Here is a 16102-nt window from a genome sequence, read left to right as displayed (position 1 = left end):
GTGCCTGTATTTACACTTGTTGTGGTTAATAAACAACAACAAAAACACTTGAAGGCACCATGTCATGTGAGGTTACATTTGAAACTACTGTATGCAATAAAACGTGTCAGTTTTGTGTCCGTAAACGATAATTTTAAAAAAATAAACTGCAAAAGTAATAATGATGATAATGCAAATGATTTGTGGTACTGCTGGTCTACTTGATGCAAGAGTTGTGGCGCAGTCTGCGCAGAGTATGAAACGGCAATGGCATTTACAAGCCAGCTGCTTTAAGAATCATTTTTCTCTTTGAATAACGACTATTTTGACCCCTCCCGTGCGCCGTAGAAGAGACCGGAAGTATAATAACACTCCGGCTCGACCCCGTTGACTCTCACGTTTTTCATTAGGGTTGTCCTATGTTGTCGGTTTCCTAGCGTTTTTCATCGGGTGTGCGGAAAGTGAACAAATCAATCATAGTGCGAAGGTGAGGTAAAGAACAACTCTGTTAACGTTACTTTGCAAGTTTTTTTGTGAGCAATTCCGAATGCGACTCTTTCATGCTGCCCTTGGTCAGTACAGCTAGCTAGCGCTAATGTTAGCTTACGTGTGAACGTAGCTGACGTTGCTGGTTAGTTTACTTTTGCTAAATGAAATAATTAAGGGTTTTGTATATGCGTTTGGGGTCATAGTTATCGTCGCCAGTGTATTGATTGTCGGACCTTATGTAAATACTCGTTAATTTGTCAACGTGGGGTTAACTTGTATCCAGGCGCTAACGCTAGGTTTCGCCAGGAAGACGAGCAGATCATGAACTGGAGCTAACGTTCATCTGTCTATTTTGTATAAACATAGAAGCAGAGATGTATTGTTTTAGATAGAAACCTTACCGGTTCCACAAAGCATCTTGATTTAATTATTTTACTAAAATCATTTCTAAATATTTCCTGTTGCACAGATTTATCGGATTAACAAACGAAATAGAGGAAAACACTGAATGTACCTTCACAAGCATCGTTAGATCTTATCGAAGAGTGGTAACTATAGCTGAGTTTATTTTCATTGAAGAGCGTCAGTCAACAGCTGATGAGAGATTAAGTTTACAGGTTAGTTAAACTTTTTGGTCTGTTATATGGTTAAAAACAACGTTAGCTCGCTGGCTTGTCAGCGCAGCAGCAAGCTAGTGTAGATGGTTCACTGTTACCATGGCAACTGTGACAACGTATTTCAGGTAGTAGCCTATGTGGGAAACCACTCCGCATTTTCCCTAACTTAAGGAATCGATTTGAGATGTTTATTGCAACGTCCTTAAATGTAATCCTTAAGATAGGGAAAAAATAAAACCTAAGTGAAATCTTAAACAGAAAAACCCAAGCACTAATGGCTGCATCTACCTCAACAACAGTTGCCTCTAACTGATTGTAAAGATTTGAGGAGCACTATTGAATTTAAGACATATACATATATATATTCGCTACTGGACATAGGACAGCTCATCGTGACCTTTGCTAAATCTAGAAACCAAGGACTATATCAGGGTTTTTCCAATCCTGAACCTCCTGTAGCAAAGCTCTGTTGGTTTTCATTGTAGCCATCTAATCAGGGACTATTTTACATCTGGGATGCCAGGTGAGTACAATTAACTACAATAAACTACCTGATAGGATAGGAAATCAGCAGTACTCTGGGTCCCAAGTAGGGCTGGGCGATATGGACCAAAAATCATATCTCGGTATTTTTAGGCTGAATGGCGATACACGATATATATCTCGGTATTTTCTACGAAGTGGGCTAAATGTTGTAAGTAGGGCTGGGCGATATGGACACAATCAAATATCACAATATTTTTGACCAAATACCTCGATATCGGTATTGCGACAATATTGTAGGGATGACTATTGGTGCTTTCACTAAATATTTACACAATGAGATTTTTGATAAATAATCATCAGTAATGTGGATATATTGACTAAGTGGGTAAAGGCAAATAATAAAACAGCTCATTTACATAAACACAAACATGGCATGAACAATACCACTGGCATCGCTGTTCTCACTCAACTCTTGTTATTGTGCTACTGTGTGCCTTTTCAGAAGTAACTTGCCGCCATGTTCCTCACCCTGGTCCTGCTGCGGAAAGGCATCCCGGGGAAGCAGTGGATCGGGAAGTACCGCCGCCCACGACCCATTACCTGGCAGATGAAACGCAACACGCTGAAGCATCTGGAGCGCGAGGCTGAGAACGAGTACTGGATCAGCCGGTCGTACATGAGTCAGGAGCAGGAGTGCGGCCACGCCGCCGAGCGCAGAGCCCAGAACTGGCTCAAGTTCAAGGAGAGCAAATTATGCAACTTTCCAGAACACAAGTACATAACGGACCACCTGAATCACCTCAAAACCACCAAGACATGGTCAAGTTAATGCGAGCAATGGAAAAGCTTACTTTGATCGACATGCAGAGACTGTCTTTGTAATGCTTTATTTCATTTGTCATGGCTATGTAATTTGTCTATGTATGTAGACAAGCTCGCGTTTGTTTGTAAACTGATGTGCGATGGGTCTGTGTATCTCAGCTGGAAAGATACCCTGATAAATTATGAATCAAGTCCACCGTTGACTGTATTTTATTTTCAGCTGTGTCACTATATTAAAAGAAAAATGGTAAACATTTTGTTCAATGTCTGGGTTCGAGTTCATCTCAGAGTTGGGTGTAAGAGTATAGTCTTACGCAGTAAATAGACAAATTACATTTATAGTGACGTTATAATAGTTTATCTGTCATTTTTGGTTTGGGCAAGGATGCTGAATTTTCCATCAGTGTACAGACAACTGGACCCACAGTATATGTAATGTTACTGCATGTGCAGCAGATGGCGCTTCACGTGTTTCTAATGGTTGATGTTTCGGAGCAGCGCGGAGCCCCAGCCCCTCCTGAGCAGACCTCAGTGCGCTCAGGCGTCGTTATCCTCTCCTGGATGCTGAGGTGCGTAGAGGCGCCAACGCACCGCACCACATTTCCTCTCTGGGCTGAGGTAACAACCAAGCAGACAGCCCCTCACCAAGAACCCCGTGCAACGTCTCCAAACAGGGGAGACCATGAAGACGAACGGCCGGAGTGACGGTCAGAGGTTTAGGAGTAAGATTTCCCCGCAGCGGACTGAGTGAAGCGGCAGCATGGCGGGGGGTCGGAGGGGACTTGTGGCCCCTCAGAATACTTTTTTGGAGAATATTGTCAGACGGTCGAACGGTAAGGGTTAGGCTTATTTTGCATATGAAGCTTTTAGACAACAAACAATCGCCTAGCCTGTTGTAGAAACTTATTAACTACCCGATGTCTAATAAAGGCAATCTACTCGTTTGGCTAATGAGTTGAAATTGAAGCAGGTTAATTGTGATTGAATGGCCACCTTTCCATACATTTAAAAGTTTTAGTGTATGCACTTGTTTTGCCTAAATCCTGTTAAGAGTAAAAACCTTTAATTTGAAAAAAACATTGTTGCTTAAAATAGGCAGTTCCATTACGAAAAACAAAAATAGTCATCTTATGATGTATTTTAAAATGTTTAAAATATTACAGCAAAGCCCCTAGTCGAGTCCATATTGGACAATTAGTGAAAGCGTAGGCAAATACCACAAAGTACGTTAAGGTTACCATTGATTACTACACTCACACTATGCTGGAAGTCTTTATAGGAATATTATAGTGATTTCTAGTCAGGGACACTTGAGGGTTCAGTAGTCTACAGGTTATTTCAAGCAAAGTGTAATTATGAAAGCAGATGATTGTTCTTCAGTAAAGCCTGCAGAGATGTCTCAGTGTAAAATGAAAGTCTAAATACAGCAGTGTCGTTAATGTTCTGCCTTAACAGGAATCAGCAGGCCTTCCGCTGATCTCTCTTATAAAAAAAATGTATTATTTACCACCATTCTCCCCACCAAGCTACAGATTGGTTGGAAATTTAACTCTTATTCTCTGGTATTGTTTGAAGTCAAGCAATAGCCTATTAAGTGCCTTGTGATTTTGTAAGTTAATATTACCATTAAATGCAGTTTAAAGACCAACCTTACTGTTGTTAAACCCAACCTCCAGCTGTCCAATGGAGACTAGTGTCTTTTCTTATTTGTATTTCTAAAAAATCTTTTAAAACTACACTAATGGGACATTATCCCCTGAAACTTGGCAGCATCACCTCATCTCCAGTTATATGGACACTAAACCACAGGCAAACCAACCAAATGACCATTTCACCATAGGAGATTTTGATGTATAATGGTAAAACTGATGACTGATCATTTCCTTGGGTAGCAATTTATGGCTTGTATCCAGCCTCATTTGATCATGTTTGTATGTATGCATACACACACACCAGGCCTCTTAGTTTTAACCAGTTAGCAACAAACTAGTTTGTTAACCAGTCAAACAGTAAATCTGCAATTTATTCAGACAAATGGAAGTCATTTTGGCTCATTCATGTGTGTCGTCCAGCTCTGGAGACTATTTTCCACTAAAATCCTCAAAACGGTCTGAAGAAATTTTTAAGAACTGGACATGGGTGTCATGGCTTTAGTTTTGAAGAGGTTAGATAATCCACATGCATTTGTGGTCAACACATTTTTAATATAATCCCCTGGCCTTTCTGTATTCTTGGATTCAGTAGGAAGTGACAGGAAAGACAGGAGAAGTATGACACTTGACAGCAGGCCGTGAGCCAGATCCAAACATACAGCATTTTGTGTGTGCGTGTGTGTGTGTGCTCCTTAGGCCGCTGTGTCAGCCTGCCCCTGTTGTAAATATCTACATTAAAAATGTGTTATGACACAAGGGAAGAATTTGTTCAGAAAAGGTGACACCCAGTTCTTCAGAACAAGGCTTTCTTTAGATGTGTGGTATCCATCTGGGTCTCTAAGGTGTGTTTTAAAAGGGAAAAACCACTCTAAAAATGTGCATATGTTATTCCTGTGACCTTGGGCGGTCTAGTATGGATTAGCCAGCAGTAAATCTTCCCTAAAGCTAGAAACAAAAGAGCCAAGACTATAATCTGTGATGCCACTGTGAGGGAGCTGCTTCTGTGAGGCGGAGGGGGTTGAGGGAGGGGGGGGGGGGGGGGGGGGTATTCATTTTATATAACGTTACGTTGGTCCCTCATTCATTCATTGTCAATGGAGCAGCACCATGCTACATGTTGATGACACAGTCCAAGATTACAGTGTTGTCTCTCTTGATTCTAGTTTTGATGAATCTATTTATGTCCAATAATTCACCATCTTAGCTTAGCTGTCCAAAATAAAAGGAATAACTTACAAGACATGTTAATTCTGTTTATGCATAGATTGTTTTCTGTCTTTAAAGGTACATTATTGTAGTGATGTAAAGTGAAGTAGTCCTTTAATTTACAGCAGCCCAGTCTATAGTATCTTACTCTGGGGACTTGAACCAGTGACCTTTTGGCCCAGCAGCTTTAACTTCAATGATAATCTGCAGTCCATGGTCTGAATAAATCAGCAAAAAATTGCTATTCAAATTTCCCTAATGGCAGAAAAAGATGCTTAGCAACAGTGTTAAGCACAATAAAAATATTGTATATCTCAACTTCACACATCTATGAATTGGTGGTTAATATTATCAAGCTCCTCCCAAAGACAGCAATAGAAACCCTCAGACAGCAATAGAAAAGGGCCAACGTCACGTGATCTGACTCCCGTCTCCCCTCTTCCCAGGATGCTTTGAGGTAGCATTTCTTCAGGTTAAGAGCGGCACTGTGACGATCGCTAGGATCACAGCAGCTCACTTTTTTGGTTGACACTTCCCATCTTTTTTTGTCTGACATTCAAGGATGTTTCTCACTGTTATTTGTTAACCCTTCTTTTCTTTTTTTTTTTAACATTTTCAGTTTGGACACTGTCACATAGACAGACAGGTACTATACAGTATAGTTTGGAGTGCTGCCTATGTTTTCTTTCTCTCTAATATCCCTCTCTCTTTGTAGTGTATCATTAAATGTTCTATACCAAATGCTGTTAATTTACAAAGCACTAATTCATTAGGCTTGTTGAGATTTTTTAGAATGTTTTGGTCACCACATAATAGTAAATTAACAATCCCAGGAATATTAACAATCATAGGGTTAATGACTTATACTTATCCACAGTATTAACACGCATCTGATCACTGTAAAATAACACATTGGCATGGAACGTCTTGTGCAATCATGTTGTGTCGACAGTCTCATGTGCTTGTAGTTGTCATTTCAGTGTGTTTTATTGTGATGTGATCATAGAAATGTCGGTCACCATGTGTCACTGTGCAGTCATGTGTTTTGAATTCCTTTTCCCGCTCTTTCACCCCTCTGTCCTCACGTTGTTATAGTTTATTATGCTTAGCTTGGTGGATTGCTTTAAGACTTGCTGTGAAAAATTTTCCTTCAAGGCACTAATGTGAGATTTTTTTTTTTTTACAATTCTCATCATCAGCTAACCTGTCCTATTCAATGCCTTTAAATCTGGTCATTGCATTTCACATCAACTTATTAAAAGTATTAATTAAAAGCCTCTGAAAACAGCATTTAGACCATCATGGACACTAAAAATCTCCTAATAAAACAAAGTGGGTTAGCAGCTCTTTAAGGCAGGGTGACCCACTGCACCTTTAATGGTAGAGGAAACTGTGGCATACATTACTGCCTTTAACTGAGGAATTAATTTACAAAGAAACTTAACTGAACAATTACGTGAAAATAAGCGAAAGAAAATAAACGTCCATGTCAAGTTTTCCAGGCTGTTTTTTGTAGCTGTGGTCAGGAAGGAACCTCCATTATATCAGCACTGCATGACACAAGTGGCCACTATCAGATATTTAATAAAAGGCCAATATCGGCAAATTACCTCCCCCCAAAATTGTTTCTCTCTTCAGTATTGCATATCAAGATTCACGTTGAGAATCCATGAAGGAGATGCATGTGTACTTTTCCAGTAAAAGCCAGACTCGTACACACATAATGGGCTCTTAATATTGGATGAGATATTTTGTCCATTTCTCAGAATAACTACACCAATATTTGCACTACAAATAAAAACAGAAGGAATGTTCAAGGGCAGACACTTCAGAAACGTGAGTACTGATGATTTTGCTCAGCTATACAGCAGGCAAGATTGCCAATAAACAAGATTCAAAATGCACTCGACTCTAGTTTGTTGCAATGAAAGATGTGTAGCGGTATGTAGCAGTGCTCAGTTTACAATCATTCAAAACTTGTCAAATGACATTTTTTGCTCTCACATTTGCATTGTCTTGTTATTATTTGAATAACTGTTTCTCCATTTCATATTTTTTCAATTGCATTTCCCCCAAATCCTTGGTTTTGACTGAGATAAAATGCAATTGGCATCAACCTTTTCCCCACCAAAACTATATTGCTTAATTATTTGTAGATCGTTGATGTTGTTAGGGTGTACTGTAACCCCTCAAGTGTTTGGCCTCTTCTTTCCTCTTTAATTTTAAACAGATACCAACTTTGTCCTCGGAAATGCTCAGATAGTGGACTGGCCCATCGTCTACAGCAATGATGGTTTCTGCAAGTTGTCGGGGTACCACAGGGCTGAAGTCATGCAGAAAAGCAGCACCTGCAGGTAGGCAACAGGATGCTTGTGTGTTTTTGAATAAATGTGTTAATGTGTTGAAAAAATGTTTGAGAAAGGTCTTCCAAGGTAGCTCAAAGATAAATAAAAAAATGTAAGTGCCTTGAATGCATGTAAGTTTATTAACGCTAGAATAAATATGTGTGTTAGAATAAAACATGCAAGTTAATCTTGCAAGCATAACTTAACTAATATTCGTTAAAAGTAAAGGAGGTGAGATGTTTGTTATATGAATATTCACAGATTCTAATGGTGGATAATGTTGTTTGTGTCTTGATATTTGTTGATCAATTTATTGATAAACCAGATGTCTGTGATATCTGTCATTTTTAATGAAACATGACAGTAAATTATAGTAGTGGCAAGAATATATGGAACAAGTAAAACTTCAAATAATTGGCCTTTTTGTTTTTCTCCACCCCAAATTTACAAACTACATTTTGAGGTTGTCACAGATGAATTCTTTGTCCATCTGGAAAACAACTAAAACTTCTTGTGACAGATATTTTGTATATAATAGTAGACTGAAGAAATGACTCAGTGACTTCCCAAGACCTTCTTATGGTTGCATATGCGATGACATGCACTCTAAGGATATTTACTGCATTAAACAGAAGAGCAGCTCGTTCACTTGATTTGGACCTGGTGTTTTACATGTGTGTGAAGTTGAACTGTCTGTCTGCCTCTTTGTGGTCTTCCCTGTTTGAGGCTGTGTCAGTAATCTGGATGAGCTTCACCTTCGCTGGCCAAGCTGAGATAATTAAAGTCTTTCTAGCCCAATATTCTGGTCAGAGAGAAGTGTTTCTGAAGAACGTTTGCTCTTATGTCCTAAGAGCCTACAATAAAAAGTTGGCAAAGCAGACCTCAGTTTTGGCCCCTAAGATAATGTCCTTATAATGGAGCTGTCAGTTTGGTCCTTGAGTCGTTTTACATGGATTGTTGGATTGCTTGTTAGCTAAGTACTGTAATTGGAGATTTGCAGTGGTTTTACATCGTGTTATGATCTCAAAGTAAAATGTGTTTAATTTGCAGTTTTGCCACAATTGCAGTGTCTTTAGATTTCATCATCTATCAGAGAGAGTGGAGGAGTTCATGCAGGAGTTAACATCACCTTAGCAGTACAGCAAAAACATGTTAACTATTGATTTTATATACGGATCGTGAGATTGACTGCCGGTTAAGGGCAGCAGCTGTAATAATGTGGGCATTACATCGGATTGTGGTGGTAAAGAGAGTGAGTAAGTAAGTAAACTTTATTTGTGTAGCGCCTTTCTAAACCAACGTTACAAGGTGCTGTACAGGTAAATCAAAGAATGTAAAAGAAAAACAGAGATAAAATTTATAAATGAACAGAATAAAACAAAGACATAAAGAGAAAAATAGACAGAACATTACAAGATAAAGTGCTTATTATAGGGTTGTTGTTTTTTTTTTTAAGTTTCTTAAAACCTGTAACTGAAAACTACAAAGAGCCGCAAAAAAAGCCCTTGATTTACCGATCTTAGTTCCAAACCTCAACTATGGTGAAGAGCTTTGAGTAGTGACCTACAGAACGAAAGTGTGGATACAGATGGCCAAAATGAAGTTTCTCCTCATGGGGTTGCTGGGCTCACTCTCTGTGGGACAGGCTGAGGAGCGCAGAGTTGAGCTGCTGCTCCTCCACATCGAGAGGAGCCAGTTGAGGTGGTGTGGGCAGCTGGTAACGATGCCCCTCAGCCTCCTCTCTGTAGAGGTGTACCGGGCCTGGCTGACTGGGAGGAGACCCCGGGCGGACCCATGAGTCGTTGGAGGGCCTTCATCTCCCAGCTGACCTGGGAAGTGCCTGAGGATCCGCCAGGAGGAGCTGGAGGAAGCTGCTGGAGAAAAGAAGGTCTGGGCCGCTCTGCTTGCCCTGCTGCCCCCCATGACTCGGACCTGTATGAACAACAAGAAAATGAATAGAACGGATGAAAACGGAGAAAACCACTCACTATTAGAATTCATATATGGTGTTCTCATGGTCTAAGATAGTCCATAACACATGAATGTCTCTCCTGCAAAGCCAGAAACCAGAGAACTAAGGCATAAATATGTGATGTAATCAAGTTGTAACAACTGGAGCTAGTCATTGAATGAAAGACTGGTGTTGTGGACCCATACAGTGTCCCTGTTTATGTTCACAAATAGGAATAACATGTAGGAATTCTTACACTGAGTACTATTCCCATTTAAGTGAACCTTTTTTGGACTTCTGTCATCTTCATTATGCCTGAATAAGCATATCAACAACCACTAAATCACATGGAAACACTTGGTACTGCCAGATTTCAAAAGCGTGGGAGATGGTGTCTGTTGTGGGAGATGGTGTCTGTCACAGCCAGCACTGCGGCTATTACTGATTTAGGCCTTTGGGTCCCTAAACATAAGCTTTAGAACCCATGCCAATTCAAATATTGAATAGATAGTGTGACAATTTATTTTGGGTTTATTTTTAGGTTGCTAGATTGCAGTGGAGCCTTGTGTTTTGTAAGAAAAACAGTCCTAAAATCTTCTGAGTGTTATTCAAGATCCAGTGGAAAATATTCTTCTGTTTGTATAGAAATATTTGGTGTGCAGCAGCTTTTTTTTGTGTACATTCTGAAAAGATTGATTGTAGTAAATTGATGTATGACTCAACATCATTTCCCTGATCTACAAGATGCCAAAAACATCCGCATAATTCTACACCAAATTTTGTATAGCAGTGACACTTTCAAAAGGCTTAAACTATTCCTCAAATTCTCAAAAAAAATGCTATTCTGTATTGCAACCCCTATTTACTCGGCTTCAAACAATACTGTGTCTTTTCATCTTTTCCTGCTGTTCGTCCATTTGGTTTTCAAGCTTTTTCTTTTTTAAAAAAAAGCTTATACCCACGTTTTTGTTTACTTCCACATTATTTGAACCATTTCATGTGGGACTGGCCATGTGCAGATTAATTTTCTGTGAAAGAGATATCTTTATGAGCCTCATGATGAAGCCTTAAGTCATATGTTTTTGTATAAATCACACAATATAGATGTTTGGTGATTTTGAAGATTGCCTAAACATAAAATGTGTACTCATTTCCCAAGAGCATTTTAGTCTTTACTAATATCTAAACATTTTTTGTTATAGCTGTTGATCAAAGATGTTGTCACCATCTTATTGAAAGATGCTGTTCTTGGTTTCCGACCAAAACTCTGTGTGTGTGTGTGTGTGTGTCTATGTCTCTTCACGCATGCATGCCTTTATCTCTAGTTGATCATAATATACATGCAATGGCAAACCTGTGGGATTGTATTTTTTAGCATTTGTGTGGTAAGTCAATTGAAAAATCATTAAAACAAAAAAAAGTATTATCTTTGAAGAAAGTCGTGTGAGAGTGTCGTTCCTCCTGGCTGTGAGAGAGGACACTCATCAGTGATATTACATCAAGCGCCGCTCTGAACACTCTCTGCAGCGTCAGAATGTAGTCTCATTAAATTTAGCCTTCCTTTTGTATTTCATAACAAACTCCAGAGTTATATTTAGATCATGCTGGAACAGGCTGCTACTAAGGGTGGCAGTAACAAGCAAAGTGAGATGAATGTCTCTGCAGCGTGGGTAAATGTGCTCACGGTGGCTTGACCCCTCTTCAGGTTTAATTTGTTTTTGCGAGGTACTTTGCATGTAGCTTATTAGACATTGGGAAACATTTATCTTTGTGTGCCTTCATGGTATATTTCAATGAGCATCAATCTACTTCCACTCTAATTTCATACAGCCTAATTCTACAGTATGCTTTTGCACACGGAGGTCCTCACAGTTTCGTTGTACCTGTAAAATGCTGCTAGCGTTTTGTTGTGGAGGAAATGTACAGTTATTTCAAGTCCTGAGTATTTTTTCTAAAGAATGTGGGATGCAAAAGAGGGAAACAGGGGACCTGATCTGGGAGTTTTAACATGGTGACCTGAAACGGTGATGTCAAAGAAATCTGAAAACAAAACAAAATACCATTATTTTACCCAGGGAAAACTTGGCAGAGGAATTATTGAAATATTCACACATTCAAGCTTTGCTCAGCAGTCTTTCTGTAGCGCAAGAATGTCTGTGCTTTTCCATTATGCCAATGTCCATTAAAAATTCACAATGTTATTTCCCTTTGTGTTTTCCAGTTTCATGTATGGGGAGCTCACAGACAAGGACACGACTGAGAAAGTGCGACTAACATTTGAGAACTATGAGATGAATTCATTTGAAATACTAATGTACAAGAAGAACAGTAAGTAGCGTTGGCATATGTGAAGAAATAGAAAGATGCGATTTTTCCAATCTCTTGTCATGCAAATATATTCAGAGCCTCTGTAACATACAGCGGAGTTCAAAGGCAGCCCAGAACATTTCTACCTCTGTAGAAATGTACTAATTGGTTGAGAGCCAGACCAGAGAAATCTTTCCTAGCAAAATGGTGCAGTATTTGTTTCCGCTTGCAGCTGTAACCTTCCTCTGCTTGCAGGTGTTACATGGAAAATTTTGAAAGCCCAGTACAATTCCACTTTCCACTCGCACTATACAATATGGATTGCACAATTATACACAATGCTATTACTTATTCAGTGTCATCATCTCTAAAATAATCACATGATGTAGATCAATAAATGTTTTTCTTTCTTTTTTTGCAGGGACGCCTGTTTGGTTTTTTGTGAAAATTGCTCCCATTCGCAATGAACAAGAGAAAGTGGTCCTGTTTCTTTGCACATTCAGCGACATCACAGCCTTTAAACAGCCCATCGAGGACGATTCTTCCAAAGGTTTGACTCAGCAAATGAAACTTCGACAGTATTTATTGAACATCACATCTTCTGTCGGGAAGGATATCCTTCTGAAGCTGCCAACTGAAAACAATACAAAAAACAAGTCCCACAGTGGTTTAAATGGAAAAAAAAATTCATATACTTTAAAATTGCTCACCTTTCAGTTTGAAATAAATATGTACAATAAAATATGAAACCCAATGGATCTACATTCAAAAATGCGTGTATATCAATACAAAGGTTATGATATGAGAAAGAGTAGAGGCAACATTAGGCTTTCTCGAAAATGCAGAGTGCAAACAAAACTGCCAGCGATCATCATTCGACCCTGTGCATTGTGCATCTGCCCCATCAAGTACCGACTCAGTCAATTAACCAGCCATCAGATAGGTCGGGCACACAGCACTAAAAAAATGCTCATCGTATAACTGTTTTAGCCATGATAGTATGTAAATATGTGTAAGAGAGCAACTACAAATCAACGCTTACAATATGAACAGGATGTGGAATTAATTCAAAACTGAGATTGTAGCTCAATCCCCTGCATCAACAGGTAGAACTGTGCTAAAGTCCCTCACATCCGTAAAGACTGAAGTTTGGGCCGCCTCTTTTACAGCAGCTGTAGTTTACATAAGGCATCAATAACTAGCATGGGCCCCTACTGCATTAATAGAGAGTAGGGACTGTGGTTATAAAGGCCCCATAACAGTATTGGCAGACTAGAAATGGCGGTAGCCCAAGCAATCTCATATTAATAGCTTGGTTGTGTCTGGTACCCTGCAGTCAGAGGCCTTTTCAATTTTAATTTTACCAACATGGACACATATTCCAGTTAAAATCAGTGAAATATTCAAAATTTATCCCAACGCAAACCCGGGGCTTTTTAAAAAAATTATTATTATTTTTCTTTGCGCCCTGCATGCCCAGCCGATAATCCAAGCACGATGGCCTTGTTATGAACTGTTGTGCAATTGTTGAATACTGAAGAAATGTATAGCAAAAAAAAACGGAATATTGTGCATTCATACCTGAATTACATTTTTAGACCCTGGTTCTGTGACTCTGTCTGCACTTTCCCCAAGCTGGAAAACCTAGTACTCACTCAAATATACCAGAAAACAGCCCAGTGTCTAAAATCATCATGTGACACGTTGAAATATGTGTTTGTCCTCAGGCTGGGGGAAGTTTGCCCGTCTGACTCGTGCCCTAACCAGCAGTAGAGGAGTATTACAACAGCTGCAGCCCACAGTCCACAAAGGGGAGAATGTCCACAAGCACTCCCGCTTAGCTGAGGTATGGGTATGGATATGTGATTTTTATTCCATATTTTATTTAGTGAGAATTAGCATATATTCAAAGAAGATTTGTCATATTCTGTATAAATGATTATATTAATAACTTAGCTGGAAAAATTGTGCATTAGTCATTGATTCTGTCATGGGCTTTTCCACAGAGACATTAGATTTAAGACTCTGTATGCATGTAATTTGCATGTGATAAATGAATGGAAAAGACAGGTGTAATAGGGCGCAAACTTTTGGCACTGACAAATTGTTCAAGACAGTGAACTAGGAGAGTCTTTTCGACCGACTCAACATTTAAGAGTTACACAGCAAATTTCTGCCTCGGAGCAGGTGAGCCCAGGAGGACAGAACTCAAGCCTTGAGGTATTTTTGGCCTCCGCTGTATATCTGTTGGTTTTCTTAAGTTTTGCTGAAACGCCGAAATCTTTGGCAGGTGCTGCAGCTTGGCTCAGATATCCTACCTCAGTACAAGCAGGAGACCCCCAAGACCCCTCCTCACATCATCCTGCACTACTGCCTCTTCAAGACCACCTGGGACTGGGTCATCCTCATCCTCACCTTCTACACGGCCATCATGGTGCCGTACAACGTCTCCTTCAAGACCAAGCAGAACAACGTGACGTGGCTGGTGGTGGACAGCATCGTGGACGTCATCTTCTTGGTGGACATCGTTCTGAATTTCCACACGACTTTCGTGGGACCCGCCGGCGAAGTCATCTCAGACCCGAAGCTGATCCGAATGAACTACCTGAAGACCTGGTTCGTCATCGACCTGCTGTCCTGCCTGCCGTACGACGTCATCAACGCCTTCGAGAACGTGGACGAGGTTAGTGTGGCATTTTTCTGGGCATCATGAGAGTCAAGATGGTCTGTTTTTTGGTGCTTCATGGTGTGATTTAAAGGCTTTAAAAGGGCAGCTCATGTTTTTGAGAAGCCAATATGTTTGATCATGAACAGGGAATCCTTTCAGTCCGCCCAGAAAACCACTTGCACCTGTGTTTTGGTTATTGAAGCATTAGAAGCAGAAATAATTAAGTAAGTCAATGGAGGTCAGGTCTAATCTATCATGAACTATGTTGTGAAACAGCAAGGAAGCTGTTTTATTCAGAAAAAATGATTTTGGTCCCTTGACTTGGACTAGTAGTGCTAATAATTCCAGTGTTAAGGAGCATTCACCCTCCAGTAGACAAATGGAAATAAACAATTCATGCAGGAGTTCTCGCAGTCGTGTTGGCATTTATTGCACGCATGCTTATCCACCTTATATGTTTGTGAATGGCTGAGTCTTATTCCACAAAGACGAAGGTGCACATTCTCTCTTATATTAGAGTCTAAAATTTTAACAGACAACTTGACTTTACTGTAAATATGAGCGAATACTTACTGGTCTTTACATTTACAGAGTTGTTGTTCTCTGCCTGTTCAGCTCTGGTCATTAAAGGGGAAGTTCACAAATCCTAGAGTCCTAATATGATGTGTGTGTGTGAGTAAATATAAGGTGATTGATCCTATAACGTCTTTGCCAGGTTTCCATGCAGGCACTGAACCTAGTTTAATAATTACATCCGATCCTGTTTACTGGTTAATATTCTGTGTACTGACTCTAAAAAGAAAGTGTTTGAAAGGGCATAATAAAATGCTTGTTTGTGGATTCGTAGATGTTAAACCCTAATGAGGGATGTTTCTCCTGTACAGCGCAGCTTTGAGTCCTATCACAGGATCCTGAAATAATTGGCCCGATTGAACTGGGGGAAGGCGAGTTGTTTGTGATGCAGAGGCTCTGAATCGAGGCGGGGGTGACAGAGATGAGTGATGGTTTCGAGACAAATGACACAACTATTGCATGAACAGCTTACGAAAGCTGACAGAAGGGTTGAATCATGGCAAAACGTGAGCCGTGATTCAAACTATATCATATTCAAGCATTTAGAGCGGGTCACCTTTTCCTATTTTGGGCTATGGGCAGCTCAGGGACGAATTACTGTTTTACGATCTACTTATGTGGAGGGTTCATTATAAGCTGCTATTATATGTTGAAATTCTGTGCTCTCTTGCTGAGTAGTGTGGACAGTCTCTATTTTCTTGTATGCTGCTGTTCTCTCAGACAGCACAGCGAGGACAAACTGGATGAGTTTAACATGTGTGCTTTGGTGATGAAATTAGAAATTTAATTTACTATTCACCAAATAACAAAATAATAATATGTGTGTATCTGCAGCTGTGTCTTATTGAAAGTCAGTTCTCTCTCTGAGGTACAACTGGAGCTACTGTATCATGCCCAAATGTTCCTGGAGATCATTGGTTTTTATACTTCCAGCACACACACGCACACACACACACACACATTGATTAAATGTAGCCTCAGGGCCCTGTGCTCGCCAGTTTTCATTA

The 16102-nt window shown here is 39.8% G+C and overlaps 2 protein-coding genes across 5 annotated transcripts in view; both read left to right on the top strand.

Moving 5' to 3' along the window:
- The first annotated feature begins 325 nt into the window (after window positions 1-325).
- mrpl57 (mitochondrial ribosomal protein L57) lies at window positions 326-2650 on the top strand. Of its 3 annotated transcripts, XM_071537318.1 has the most exons (3): window positions 343-466; window positions 938-1085; window positions 2074-2650. In XM_071537318.1, exon 3 carries the CDS (start codon window positions 2089-2091, stop codon window positions 2398-2400), a length of 312 nt encoding a protein of 103 aa, XP_071393419.1. In that variant the 5' UTR covers window positions 343-466; window positions 938-1085; window positions 2074-2088; the 3' UTR covers window positions 2401-2650. The 3 variants fall into 3 exon arrangements, with proteins under 3 accessions (XP_071393417.1, XP_071393418.1, XP_071393419.1); XM_071537316.1 differs by lacking the exon at window positions 938-1085 and having other exon boundaries at window positions 326-466; XM_071537317.1 differs by lacking the exon at window positions 938-1085 and having other exon boundaries at window positions 335-471.
- Window positions 2651-3153: 503 nt separating this feature from the next.
- The window catches only part of LOC139659080 (voltage-gated delayed rectifier potassium channel KCNH1-like), a 31990-nt gene continuing 19041 nt past the window's right edge, over window positions 3154-16102 (top strand). For both annotated transcript variants that reach the window (XM_071537303.1, XM_071537301.1), the window contains exons 1-6: window positions 3154-3226; window positions 7482-7605; window positions 11769-11875; window positions 12276-12404; window positions 13582-13700; window positions 14145-14537. In XM_071537303.1, the coding sequence (XP_071393404.1) occupies window positions 3154-3226; window positions 7482-7605; window positions 11769-11875; window positions 12276-12404; window positions 13582-13700; window positions 14145-14537 (945 nt within the window). The remainder of the gene's footprint in view (window positions 3227-7481; window positions 7606-11768; window positions 11876-12275; window positions 12405-13581; window positions 13701-14144; window positions 14538-16102) is intronic.

This window comes from Centroberyx affinis, unplaced genomic scaffold, assembly GCF_046629955.1.
Source record: "Centroberyx affinis isolate AG114_WGS23_722 - 3 ecotype Tasmania unplaced genomic scaffold, CSIRO-AGI_Caff_v1 ptg003015l_1, whole genome shotgun sequence".
In the NCBI taxonomy this organism is placed as follows: Eukaryota; Metazoa; Chordata; class Actinopteri; order Beryciformes; family Berycidae; genus Centroberyx; species Centroberyx affinis.
This window is presented reverse-complemented; position numbering and strand designations above follow the sequence as displayed.

Excerpts from the sequence above, each read along its gene's own strand:
- mrpl57 (XM_071537316.1), top strand. The coding sequence starts at position 2,089 with ATGTTCCTCACCCTGGTCCTGCTGCGGAAAGGCATCCCGGGGAAGCAG.